General features: G+C 42.9%; 1 protein-coding gene across 1 annotated transcript; it reads right to left on the bottom strand.

Moving 5' to 3' along the window:
- Positions 1–2,883: 2,883 nt before the first annotated feature.
- LOC144111173 (uncharacterized) lies at positions 2,884–6,413 on the bottom strand. Its single transcript, XM_077644342.1, has 4 exons — positions 6,206–6,413; positions 5,764–5,923; positions 5,391–5,494; positions 2,884–4,852 (listed from the first exon to the last, which is right to left on the bottom strand). The coding sequence occupies exons 1-4, from the start codon at positions 6,335–6,337 to the stop codon at positions 4,835–4,837; spliced, it is 414 nt and encodes a 137-aa protein (XP_077500468.1). The 5' UTR covers positions 6,338–6,413; the 3' UTR covers positions 2,884–4,834.
- Positions 6,414–12,524: the final 6,111 nt, after the last annotated feature.

Here is a 12,524-nt window from a genome sequence, read left to right as displayed (position 1 = left end):
AAGCCTCTCAGAAAAGTGTGAGAGGCAGGGCTATATTTGTCCACTTGCAGACTAAAAGCATTTTTCTTTTCAGTGGCCATAGATAGATTAGATAGATAGACAGAGGCAGACAGACAGACATACAGACAGGTAGGTATGCATGTATGCATGCATGGTAGGTAGGTACACTGCTTTTGCTACGATTGAGTGACACTGCTATTGCTAAGATTTTGTTTGGCTTATCTTTCTATTATAACCTAGTGCTTTGTGCAATCTTTACATAAGCTAGAGGTTTAAGCGAATTGTAGATAAGCCTTCTGCATTTTGTTTTTAATCTTGTAATTTGCATATTACTTGTTACGGGGGTGTGAGCGAACGGTGAATGAGGGTTATAAATGTGCCCATTTTGTTCCAATAAACAGTTGGTAGTGTGCGCATGTGTTGTCTTTTTCTTCCTTCGGTTGTCTTCATTGCGCCGAGGTTTTTTCAGTCATGCAGTCACTCGCGCCCCACAGCTGGCCGTCATTAAGTGACAGCGTACCTTTGCATGGCGCACTCTGTGCAGCTCGCAGACGTCTAGCTGAACGAAACAATTCCCAGCACTGTTTGAAAAGGAGTGTTTGTCTTACCCATCTGCTAGAAATGATTGAGAATTACGGCAGCACTGAACTCTTTGAAGACCATGTTCGTGTCGAAGACTTCTTCCCTTCTGACGTTAGCAGCATTAACCAGGCAGGGAATTCCACCCATATGTTTTAGCAGTGGAGGTCAGCAAAGAGTAGTGGTACCTATGCCTTTTAAAATTTTATGCATGACGCGATTGTGTGTTTCCCTTGCTAAACTTCGCCAAAGTGAAAACAATCAATGGACGATTAAAAGAGTTTAAAAGGTCACCTCTGTCATTGCTGACATTGCATGCACACCTCCATTGTGTGTAGCGTAATTCTCTTATGCATGCCCAGGCTAGTACATTATCGAGAGCAGGAACTTTTAAACTGCAGCTCCTATTTAGCCCTGTCGTTCTTGGTATGTGACGTCTGTACCACTTACCATGGCAGCACTTGAAATCATTCAAATGCAGATAATAATAACTAGCAGCATGCTAATCAACTTATAGATGCCTACAAGTGACCACTAAGCACCGATTTATTACTGTAAGGAACAAAATGTGCCGAAAAATTCATCATCGTCAGCCCAACAACGCTCACTGCAGGGCGAAGGCCCCTCCCATGTCTCTGCAATTAACCCTGTCCCTTGCCAGGTGCGGCCACCGTATCCCCACAAACTTCTTAATCTCATCCGCCCAGCTAACTTCCTGCTGCCACCAGCTACGCTTGCCTTGTCTTGGAATCCACTCCATTACCCTTATTGACCAGCGGTCATCTTGCCTTTGCATTACGTGCCCTGCCCAAGCCCATTTCTTTCTCTCGATTTCGGCTTGGATGTCATTACCCTCCATTTGTTCCCTCACTTTAATCACCGATTACATGTGACATCGCAATAGCATAGCCAGACGTTTCACTGAACCTTTGGAAACCATTTCATTTCAGCCGCCGCGGTGGCTGAGTGGTTACGGCGCTCGGCTGCTGGCCCTAAAGACGCGGGCTCGATCCCGGCCGTGGCGGTCGAATTTTGATGGATGCGAAATTCTAGAGGCCCGTGTACTGTGCGATGTCAGTGCACGTTAAAGAACCCCAGGTGGTTGAAATTTCCGGAGGCCTTGACTACGGTGTCCCTCATAGCCTGAGTCGCTTTGGGACGTTAAACCCCCATAAAAACCATAAACCCATTTCATTTCATAGATGCTTATACCTGTGTTGGCCAACGGTTCAACTCCCGATTGATAGCAGAATCAAGCTGGGACTAGCAGTTCTGTGCTAGAGCTCATGCAGATTTGAACACATAGTCCTGCACTTGTGTGAAATTTGGGGGCCCACAATCTTTGGATCAGAAATGCCTCATTGGGCAAGAGGGTATGCACACGCACGCACGCGCACACACACATGCACACACAAGGCAATTGGTTATATTGGTTGGGAAGTCTCGCTTGAAACTGTTTCCATTTACATTCAAATCAAACTTTATTTCACACCCGCGACAGGTGGAGCCAGGAGAATCCCCTAATGTGTGGTGATGGCAGACATCTGGATTCTTCTCCGACGCTTGTATGCCATCGCTTAAAAATTGTTGCTTGATGTTGCGCACAGCAGACAGGTTGCACAAAGGTATGCACACATCTCTTGGCAATGTTTGCTTGTCAGAAGCAATAACCTAGGCTGACAATAAAGGCCTTCTTAATTGAAACTGTAAATGTTGATATAGCCACCTGCCCTCACATTTGCTGAACTGATGCACTGTGTTAAAAGTAGATGTACTCACAGACAGCTACTTTTACAGCTCTAATAAAAGGGCACTGAACTGCTTCGAGAGTTTGACAAGATTCAAGCATTGGAACATGTGTGAAGCTTGTTAATAAGGAAGCAGTTTTTTTTTGTGGGAAAATTTTAACATGGGGAAGTAATCGCCGATTAAAGCCGCGACACTCCCAGTAAACCACTTGTGTTGACTAGACGTCAGATATACGTACTGCCCAGATGTTATGAACATTTATCAGATGACCGTATATATCTGGTTGACTAAGAATCAACATCCCCACAACTGCGAAATGCCTCTCCAGATCTGGTAACAGAGACATACTTTAGATGTTGCAGCTGGATGTTTGCAACATGATTTGGATCTTGTTCTGGCGCTCAGGTATGCTGATTGAACACAGAAGAGACGTTGCTTTTCAAAATTAAAAGTTTATGTGGAGGTCAACAAAGGAATAATAATTAGTCTTGTACTGTTGCCGAGTGCCTTCAAAATATACACAAGCTTGTTGCTGGCAGTAAGAGTATGGAAGCATGCATTTTGAATTTTTATTAAGATACTGGAAGGAAAATGAATACAAATCGGCAGAAGCATCCTGCTATATCCAAAAATCTGAATAATGTAGGACATACACAGTGTTCGAAGTTAACTTTTCCAGATTTTTAAACACAAATAATTACAAGAAGGATGATTTTACAGATAGTGGTATATATTCCGTAAAAGTGGTTTGTTAGAAAATTGTGAAGGATTACTTGTGGAAACTTTGTCTTTGATCTACAAACAGGATACAGTAAGCTGTTTCATCACAATATTTCGTAAATATAGGGGTGCAATCCCATAGCAAATGCTTAAATGTAGAGTAACGGGCACTTGACTACGATTGTGATATCACCATAAATACAGTCAACATTTTTTTAAGGTACAAAAAAGAATAAAAACTAGGGTATGACACCTTTCAACATGTCGTTAAACAGAAAACTCGACTAGAATCTGAAATTCAGACACCAGGGCAGCTGGTCAAGTGAACAGAATTTACAACACAGAAGAGGCCCTCGGAATGTGACGCTATAGGCTAATGGTAAATGAGCTAGTTCAAATCGCAGCTTCAAGAAGGATCCCATTTATACAGTCCGTTCTTTACAAGACACTATACATTGGAAATTAAGCACTGGACCATAAAGTACACGTATACCCATACTTGCCTCTCAGACAAAAAGAGTAAATGCACATAGTCACAATATAACAGAATTTTTCAGATGAGTGAACCCACTGAATAAGGAGTAAATGGCACATGATATGAGTACTAATGACATGCACAATGGTCTTAGATTGTAGACTCATAGCAAAACCAAGAATTCTTTGATAGCCAAAAGACAAAGCTGTTCAAAATAAAAAAGACTAGAACACAAAAGTATCATACATTTGGCACATGTGCACACAATGAACATAGTTCAAATCTGGCAGTTGGGCGACTAAATGGCAACTCCACGTAGGTTTGTGGTTATAAGGTGCTAATGATGAACATCCTGGTCGAAGCAGCCAGTCTCAAAGATGTCAAGGCTTTATGGCTGCACATTGAACAGAACTGTTTGCAGATTCTTGGCAAAATATAGCAACAGGAAACTTTAAAATCAAATAAAAAAAGGAAAGGCTACAAAGTACAGAACTACCAAGCTGCTAAAATACTTGGGAAGTTGGACATCAACTGATAACAATATGCGAGGGACCTTTGCAATGGCCACCTCAACACGTTTGTTTCAGATGAAAACAGCAGTTGCTCTAGCTTGTATAAAATATTTCCGCGCATGCGAGTGAGTTCACCAAATGTGGAGTTAAAAGCACTAATGTAACAAATGATAAACACACCAGTCCCAAAGCCAAACCAGCACAGCCTGTGTACTTTTAAAGGCAAGTGGAAGCTTGACTAGAGTAGAAAAGCAGGCCGCATTTCGAGAATATTATGATGAAAGTGAAAGCGGACACATAATAGGTTCAACAACTGGAGATGTCTAAACTGACTGCCTTTCTACAGCAGTCTCAAATGTAAAGAGTAAGGCCCTTGCCCATGCAATGAACATAGTTCACACCCTGCGTTGGGCCAACAAAATGTGTTACATGTTGTTTAATACAATGAAATGATGTGGCAAAATATGATGGTTAAAAAAGTTAGTCTCAAAGTATGTCAGAGCAATATGGCTTGCACTGCTGAAAAGAAAGACTCCAAACTTTGAACTGTAATATTCTCTACAAGGTAGAAAAAAAACAATTATTACAAACATAAAATGACTACAGTAATAGAACTATCGGACATGTAGGCAAGTCAGTAACTTACTGTTGAAAAAGACTAGCCCTCAAAGTACATATGCTGCGATATTGTGTGTAGTGGTTGCCAAGGTAAACCTGTCACCTCAGGTGCAGGCAGTGGTTACTCATCACATTTGCAACGGCCATTATGGCCATGAAGAGAGGTTCTTGACACTTGCAGTCAGCCCACCGCATTATTCTAGGGAAGAGAAAAGACCACATTAGACCACATTATTGGTCAAATGTTCAGGGGAATCCCCCAAAGTGGAGTAGAATTTGTAATAAGGGATTAATTCCTCATTGGCATCCACCCAAGCAGCCGTACGGCTTCAAAGGAAAGCTATACAGCTTTCTCAAAGCTGTATAGCTTTCCTTTGTAGCCGTACCGCTGCGCTTGGGTGGATGCCAATGAGTCATTACTCCCTTATTACATAGACCACATAATTCTAGTGAAGAAGAGAAAAGGTTTGGGTGTGCTAGGCTAGTTGGTCATATGCTCTAATTTTCAGCAATCCATCGGTTACTTTGTACTGCTAACATTTTATAGCCATGAAAACACTGCTATGGTGTGCAAATCTTTTGCCAGGAAGCAGCCAAATCAGTTGATAACACTGCGTGTTTATTTTCAATACAAAAGTTACATTATTCAAAAATAAGATAAAGTAAGATAAAGATAACTCAAAAATCAATCCTTAATTGGCCTGTCCAGCTTTAGCAAGATAAAAAGGCTGCATTACCTTCCCAGTGGCACTGCAGTGCCGGGCAGGAGCGTGGCGCAGCCACTCATGGATAGCTGCTCCAACGACGTAGTCATTGGCGTCATGACCCCTCTTTATGGCACCTATTCAGAAAAATTTCACCCATGTAATTATTTCCTGCCTAGGTTTGCGGACCCCTCCTCCAACAGACAACTGAAGCTTCCATAAACAAACTATGATAATAAAGCATTTTAGCCAAATGCTTACGGCAAGGCTCCCCACTTACAGCGCTATATATGAAGCACAAGATAGAGGCCATAAGCAATCATCTAATATACAGCTGTACTATAACATGTCTTGAATGTAACAGCACTTGAAAAATCTTCACCCGTGCCAAAAATCCATGACTTACTTATTAGGCATGAGCAGAGCCGCAGGTCATTGAAAGCGTGTTTCCCTTTTTTGCCCAGCCACGAAAACTGGCATGCCAGGCTGTCCTCCAGAAGGTGCCGCAGGAGTCGTCTCGTTGATGAGGTTACATTCGCTCCACCTTTCCCCGAAAGTTCTTGAATCTAAAAAAAAATTAAATTGAACACAATCCTAACTGAAATTAAAGTTTCATATCCAAAACATTGCCAGCAGCTGCTTTTAGCGAGATAACATCATAGATGGCATAAAAAATGCAGTATAAGCGTTTTATAGTGTAGCCTTGACAAGCTCCATAATTGCATTCTACTTCTCTGAGTAAACAGGAATTCCACATCAAGTACCAAGTACCGTATTGCGCACAAATTCAAGTGAAAGTAGTAAAATATGCACCAACATACAGATTTCAGTTTAATAAAAATACTTACAAAATCTTCTCTCTTTGAACCATGCAGAGTCACATCAAATTCCTTCAGAGCCTCGTAATCTTTAAATGGAGTGGTGATCAACGGGTTTTGTTCACGGGAAACCACAACGTCCCTAGAAAGTCTGCCCGCCATTCCCACGATCACTTCACCTTGCTGCTGCTGCTGAATGATTCTCAGCAGGGAGAGTCTGCTCAGTACATGCTACTGGAACTCTAGAGGTGCATGCAGGCAAAATAATCCACAAAGAAAATCAGAATGATATGATAACAGAGAACTGTGAGCTGTGAAACTAATAGGTCTGAACCACGCCAAACAGAGGAAGAAAACTGACAAAAGTGCATTAACAACTTAAACCAAGCAGGATGAAATTGGCGTGTTAAGCCAGGCAGTGTGAAACCGCAAATCAAAGCTACTGGTGGCATGCAAAAGCTTAAAGCACAGTGGCAGATGCAATAAATGTGCAAGTCTTGCTTGCTGTGTGAACAGGAACATATCATGCATGATAGTTGAAACCAGACCAGGCGCATATAAAAACCGTACAGACCCAATGCGAGATATGCAGAAATGTTTAAGTCAGTGCTTCGTCTTTAGTCACCTTCGGGCAACATCAGCTTTCTTCGCGACCAGTGCTCTACTGCACCCTGGCTTGCAGGCAAGGGAAGACCTGTAGGAATGAGTGCATGAGCATTAAAAGTAATAAAAAAATAGCTTGCGCAAACACTACACCCACGCACCGGTCAAATGGCACAATGTAGCCAATAAGAAGGAAATCAAATATTTAGCTTGACATAAAGAAAGCGACATCTGTCTAACAGGCAGCTGAAATGTAGCTGCTCTGTAAGTGGTGCAAAGGCAGCAAAGGATCTGTACTGTATTTTGTTCATTGGAATGGCAGAGCATTTGCAAATGGCCAGCAATAATTTACAACTGAAATTTCAATTTGTGCTGTTCTGTTTCAGTTTCAACACCTAGTCTAACGTTCGACGGAATACCGTCTAGACAGGATGAACCATAATAACAGGGTGAAGTTTGGGTCACTGACCAAGTCAAAAAGAAACGAAAATGACGTTTCGGGTCCCGTACGGGACCCTTGTTCACAATAACTAATGACAGCTTGTTGGCCAAATTGATAGCGAATATTCACGTAGTCTAACGTTCGACGGAATACCGTCTGATCAGGATGAACCATAATAACAGGGTGAAGTTTGGGTCACTGACCAAGTCAAAAACAAACGAAAATGACGTTTCGGGTCTCGTACGGGACCCTTGTTCACAATAACTCAAAAACAAACGAAAATGACGTTTCGGGTCCCGTACAAACGAAAATGACGTTTCGGGACCCGAAACGTCATTTTCGTTTGTACGGGACCCGAAACGTCGTACGGGACCCGAAACGTCATTTTCGTTTGTACGGGACCCGAAACGTCATTTTCGTTTGTTTTTGAGTTGGTCAGTGACCCAAACTTCACCCTGTTATTAAGTTTCAACACCTGCATAGTGATGTGACAAAAAAGACGTTCATATGAAGCACAAAAATTTCAGTAAAACACCTCCTTGGTACCTTCTCATTCGAACTCTTGAGGCTTCTTAGTGCAGGTCAGACTCCTTTAAAGTAATGAAGTAGCAATAGTACTGCACTTTTTGTATGTCTCATATGGCCTCAACATGTTTTATATGTCCCGTCAACTTTCTTTGGTTGTACTGGAAACCAAGCCATGCAAAAAAATTCAATTGTTCATTATAACTGGGCACAGGTCAATTTCACATGCCGTTCCATGTTTACTAATTTGTGCATTATTCCAAATACCATACTACTAATATTTGGCATTTCAACAACACACTACAGCTGTGTCAATTAACACAATATGGCCACCATACAAGCTACACTTCCCAGCAATTGCCTGTAGGCAACCAAGTTTCACATTATGAGTAAAGGTCAACCACAACCATTTAAATGCAGTGCTGGAACCAGCCGGAAAGCGTATATACTAAACAATCAAAAATTAGTTGCAGCACAACATGTTGTCTCAACTTGAGTTTTTAAAAATGAACCATTCCTTAGGTTCTACAAAAGACCTTCAGTCTCATAGCCACATTTTAAGTGGCCTGCTCGGTTTAGCTTAATGACTAGCTTCGGCAGTTATGCACCAAATATATTCAAAAGGGCCATGTCCAATGCCTCAAAATTTAGCAGCAACACACAAAAATTTACCACTACCTTGTTTTTGTGACAGCTGATTGTCCGTAATCAACTTGCTTGTAACCCCTAGCACTGCAATTCGAAAAACAAGCAAAGAACATTGAAAATAGCTCCCATTTTCCCTTCACTATTAAGACTACCACAGTAAAAAAAAACTATGTAGCATAATGCAAGCAATATGCACATACTTAAGCAACGGAATATCAGCTGAGTGAACACTTACTAGGATCGGTCTCCAAGAGCATCTTGGGATCTTCATCTGAAAGCTTCCCAAAAAAAGATTAGACTTTTGCTGCAAATGCCAAATTATGATTTATTAACTTCATCGGCAACTAGAGGAAGAACGTTATCATTTGCTGAAAATACAATGTATGCACATGAGAGCATTGTATAGTTGCCCTATGCAGCATACATACCTGTGCTGGACGATGGTCTGGGGAAACTGCTTGGTGGAGTAAGCCCCTCATCATCGCTCAGGTAATGACTTGGTCGCAGTACCTTAAACAAGGAGGTAAAGTAGACTGAACATGGGAATCAAACAACATAGAGGTAAATAATACCGAGCCAGCCCCAGTAATTACCTTTCGCTTCTCCATTCCTTCACTGTCGAGGTCCGAAGTATACCGTGCATGATCAAGCTTCCGCCTGGCATCTTCATAGCTGGCTGAAATATGAGTGATCATGTACAGCAGTTTAGTACCTTCTAGCTAGGCTATGCATTGTACACTTACTGTATGTTCCCTTGATTTTTACCGTGAAAGTCTTCCATTCTTTACTAGGCTCTTTTCCTTTTAGGACAAGCCCAGCCTCGTCACCTGGGCCTGGTGGCCACTAGAATTTCGCTCCAACAATCCAAGTTGATGGCGCAATGTTAATCATGGTTTCCTCCACAAATTCGACTATGCAAAACTCCATCTGCATGAGAGTTTCAGAATGGATAAACATCCAGCAGTAAATGTACGTCAAACGTTTGGAAAGGATCCAACATATTGGGAGAAATCTACGTATGGCAAAAATTGCATGAAAACTAGAAGATTGCAAATAACTGCCGTATTATAACAGTGCAGTAAGCAAACACGTATGAAGGAAAGGGGGAAACAAAAAAGCACTATAGGTGGATTCAATTCATGAATGCAGCAGTGAATACCTCTCAAAGGAGGCCGTCCAGCCAACGGTGTTGAGTGGATCTCATATGAAGGTTAATCACTTAACACGACATCGCAGGTGGCTGCCAGGTGCTTCTGTGAAAAAGGAGATGAACTGCGATGTCATGCCACTCGATCGATGCTATTATCTGGAGGGCCTCTTCAGAGGGGCATTTGACGCCATGTCCTTAAAGGGGCCCTGAAAGGAGCTCTAATAAAGCTGCAGTATCCCTGCGATGTTGAAGAATGCCTCTTCACGAATACTGTCCAGCAAGAAATTTTCTAATGCAATTTGTAGAAGCGGCGTTATCTGTAGTCAAAATTTGAATTTCAGCGTCTTCACGCTTTTCCCTCTCCTCTCGTCACTTTTTGCACGCAGGAAGGTCGGCGCTCCAACGCCGGCCCAACCTCCAGGGGTGAAGCTTCCCGACTTGCCAGAACTACGCAATTTATTTGCCGTGGCCACGGTAGCTGCCTGACGTCTGAAAGAATCCAACTAATAGCCAGCACTCGACATGTATACTTAGATGCGTGTGACGGAGGGGGGGGTCAGAGCATGAAAAAGTCGCCAAAAAGGGCCCGCCAACTTTCGTGCGTGATTGTGGGTCCTCTGCTGCGTGCAGAAGTGTAATATTTGACCGAGGTTTTCATGACACCACAATGCAGTGATTGAGCGAGTTGATGTGCTTTCCTCGGAAGGTGTTTCAGAGCCCCTTTAAGTTGTATCGGACTATATAATCTGCACCTTTCCGTAAACTGTGCTTGCTTACCTCACGGCTACAGCGTGAACCAATATCAGCTCAGGCAGCCTTTTTCATTATTTAGCTGCAGTGCAACAGTGGCACGACTGCGTGCTTGCCATTGTAGGGCAGCACCACTGCTTTCTTCACATTTACAACAGGCCAGTACCTAACAGATGACAGTCTGTTGACAATACAAATTCAAAGTCTTGTAGAGTCAAAAGGATGCACATACAACGGCTCAACATCCAAGAACTGCCTGCCTAAAATGCATGGACAGCCATTTTCCATCCAGTGTGCGAAGGCACTAATCAGAACAGTGTCACTGCCAATTTGACAACAGTTGTTGCCTTCTTTAAGGCTCAGTGTAAAAGAATTAAACTTTGCTGCACTCTACTGCGGTCCAATACATCCAAACGGGCGGCCAGCTTTGTCATCACTACCTAGCAGATCACAGTTAGCCCTATGCTCTGCACCAGATGGCTTCATTGCACAAGCGCTTTTTTTCTTGCATCCTGTTATATATCAGGCTGAGAGGGCATCCTGGCTTGCGAAGCAACGCTTCAATTTTCTGCAAGTTATTCTCGAAAGGAAATGCTGAAAAAGATTCCAACGTACCGTATTGTTCAGCATCTGAAGCAAGGCGTAGAAGGCAGTGAACATTATACGACACATTTTGTTCGCCATAAAGCAAAGCAAAATCTTGCACAAAATTTTCCATCAGAACATGAGCATAACTTGCATGCTCCTGGCACAATGACGGCATGCAAAATATTGTGCTAGCTGCAATATTAGAAAATTTCTGTAAGCAGCCTCAGTGATATTGTCCTTCAAGATGACAGGGCCAGTGTTGTGAAGAAGGAGCCAGAACTCTGAGGCCTTCCACCTATCCTTTCCATCAAGTGCCCTTGGACGGTGCACAAACTCCTCTGGCACATGCTTTTCAAGAGACATACTCTGTTTCGATATATTTTCACGATCTTTTGGACCAATTCGAATGGACAGTGGACCTGAAAACCACAGGTTTACAAGTTTCCTTGTTACACCTAAGTACACTAGGTGCATTGGATCAAGAGGCACACACTTACACAGTCAATGGGTAGTTCGGTCAAAATGGAAACTCCATAATAATGGTCCTCATCTGTCTGCAGGCGGAATGACTCATCTGTTCTCGGCACTCCTGCCGTCAGTGAAAAAAAACTTTGTCATCAAAGCCATCCTCTGCTGTGCACTTGGGGCACCCATAGTAACTGCTGCGCTCTTTCGTTTTGAAGATGAATGAGCGAGCTGGCACATCACAGATAATGTTTCCGACCTCAACCTTTACAGTGCCACTGGGAAGTGAAATGCCTTTTTCTAGAATTTCCTTGAGCTCATTCACAAAAGGCCTTAAAAAGCTGTCGACACAACCTGGTTTTGAGGGGCCCATAGATGCCCCAACAATAAACGGCTGTAGTTCAGCAACAGCCAAGTCTGAGGTATACACAAGGCCTTGTACTGGCCAATGTTGTTGCTTTGAGCTTTTAGACAAGGGAAGCCCATCTATGTTAAAGCTTAGCAAAACAACTAGTGCAGCACAGCCAGAGTTAAGCAGAGCATTCGTTAACCCCTTTTCTAGACCGTGATGGCAGTAAAATCCCGGAGCTAGAGGTACAACACTTGCTGCCATAGCTGACTTATGAGGGGTTTCCAGCAAACTTTGTGCATCCTTTGGAAGGTCACAAAAACAGTAATGCGACTTCAGAATACCCAATAACGATGTCAGGGAACGGTGCTTTATATTATGTTCTACAGCCCACCGAGCCAAACGGACAGAAAAACTTTCAGCGCTTGGATAGGCCGTCCCTTGATCGAACTGCTCTAGTGCTTCTGAACCAAACACGAGAGAAGACAAGTCGTCTGAAATCAGGTCAACGAATTCGCGTAGCACACTCTTCAATGCACCTACGGTTTTCCTCATCCGAGAAGTCCCAAAAGCTGTCAACATTACTGTCGCAAGAAACTGTTGCCTCAACTGTCCCATGGTCTGGAGCAATTGCCGTAGTCCCCGCGACATGCTTTTCCAGTATGGATTGTTCATGAGAAGTGTCTTGAACATTACTGTCATTTAGCGCACCTCGTGAATGCCCAGAATGTGAAGAGCAGTCACTGATAACGTTGTCTCGGGGAACTGACACTCCTAACTATTCGAGCATGCCTTCTACTTCAAGACGCGCTTTCTTCCGAGCATGATG

Source organism: Amblyomma americanum, chromosome 1, assembly GCF_052857255.1.
Source record: "Amblyomma americanum isolate KBUSLIRL-KWMA chromosome 1, ASM5285725v1, whole genome shotgun sequence".
In the NCBI taxonomy this organism is placed as follows: Eukaryota; Metazoa; Arthropoda; class Arachnida; order Ixodida; family Ixodidae; genus Amblyomma; species Amblyomma americanum.
The sequence above is the reverse complement of the archived record's forward strand: the minus strand, read 5'-3'. Positions and strand labels throughout refer to the sequence as shown.

Excerpts from the sequence above, each read along its gene's own strand:
- LOC144111173 (XM_077644342.1), bottom strand. The coding sequence starts at position 6,337 with ATGGCGGGCAGACTTTCTAGGGACGTTGTGGTTTCCCGTGAACAAAAC. Across the intron at positions 5,924-6,205 it reads GTTCAAAGAGAGAAGATTTT|ATTCAAGAACTTTCGGGGAA; the intron begins GTAAGTATTTTT and ends ATTTTTTTTTAG. Across the intron at positions 5,495-5,763 it reads GCTCTGCTCATGCCTAATAA|GTGCCATAAAGAGGGGTCAT; the intron begins GTAAGTCATGGA and ends TTTTCTGAATAG.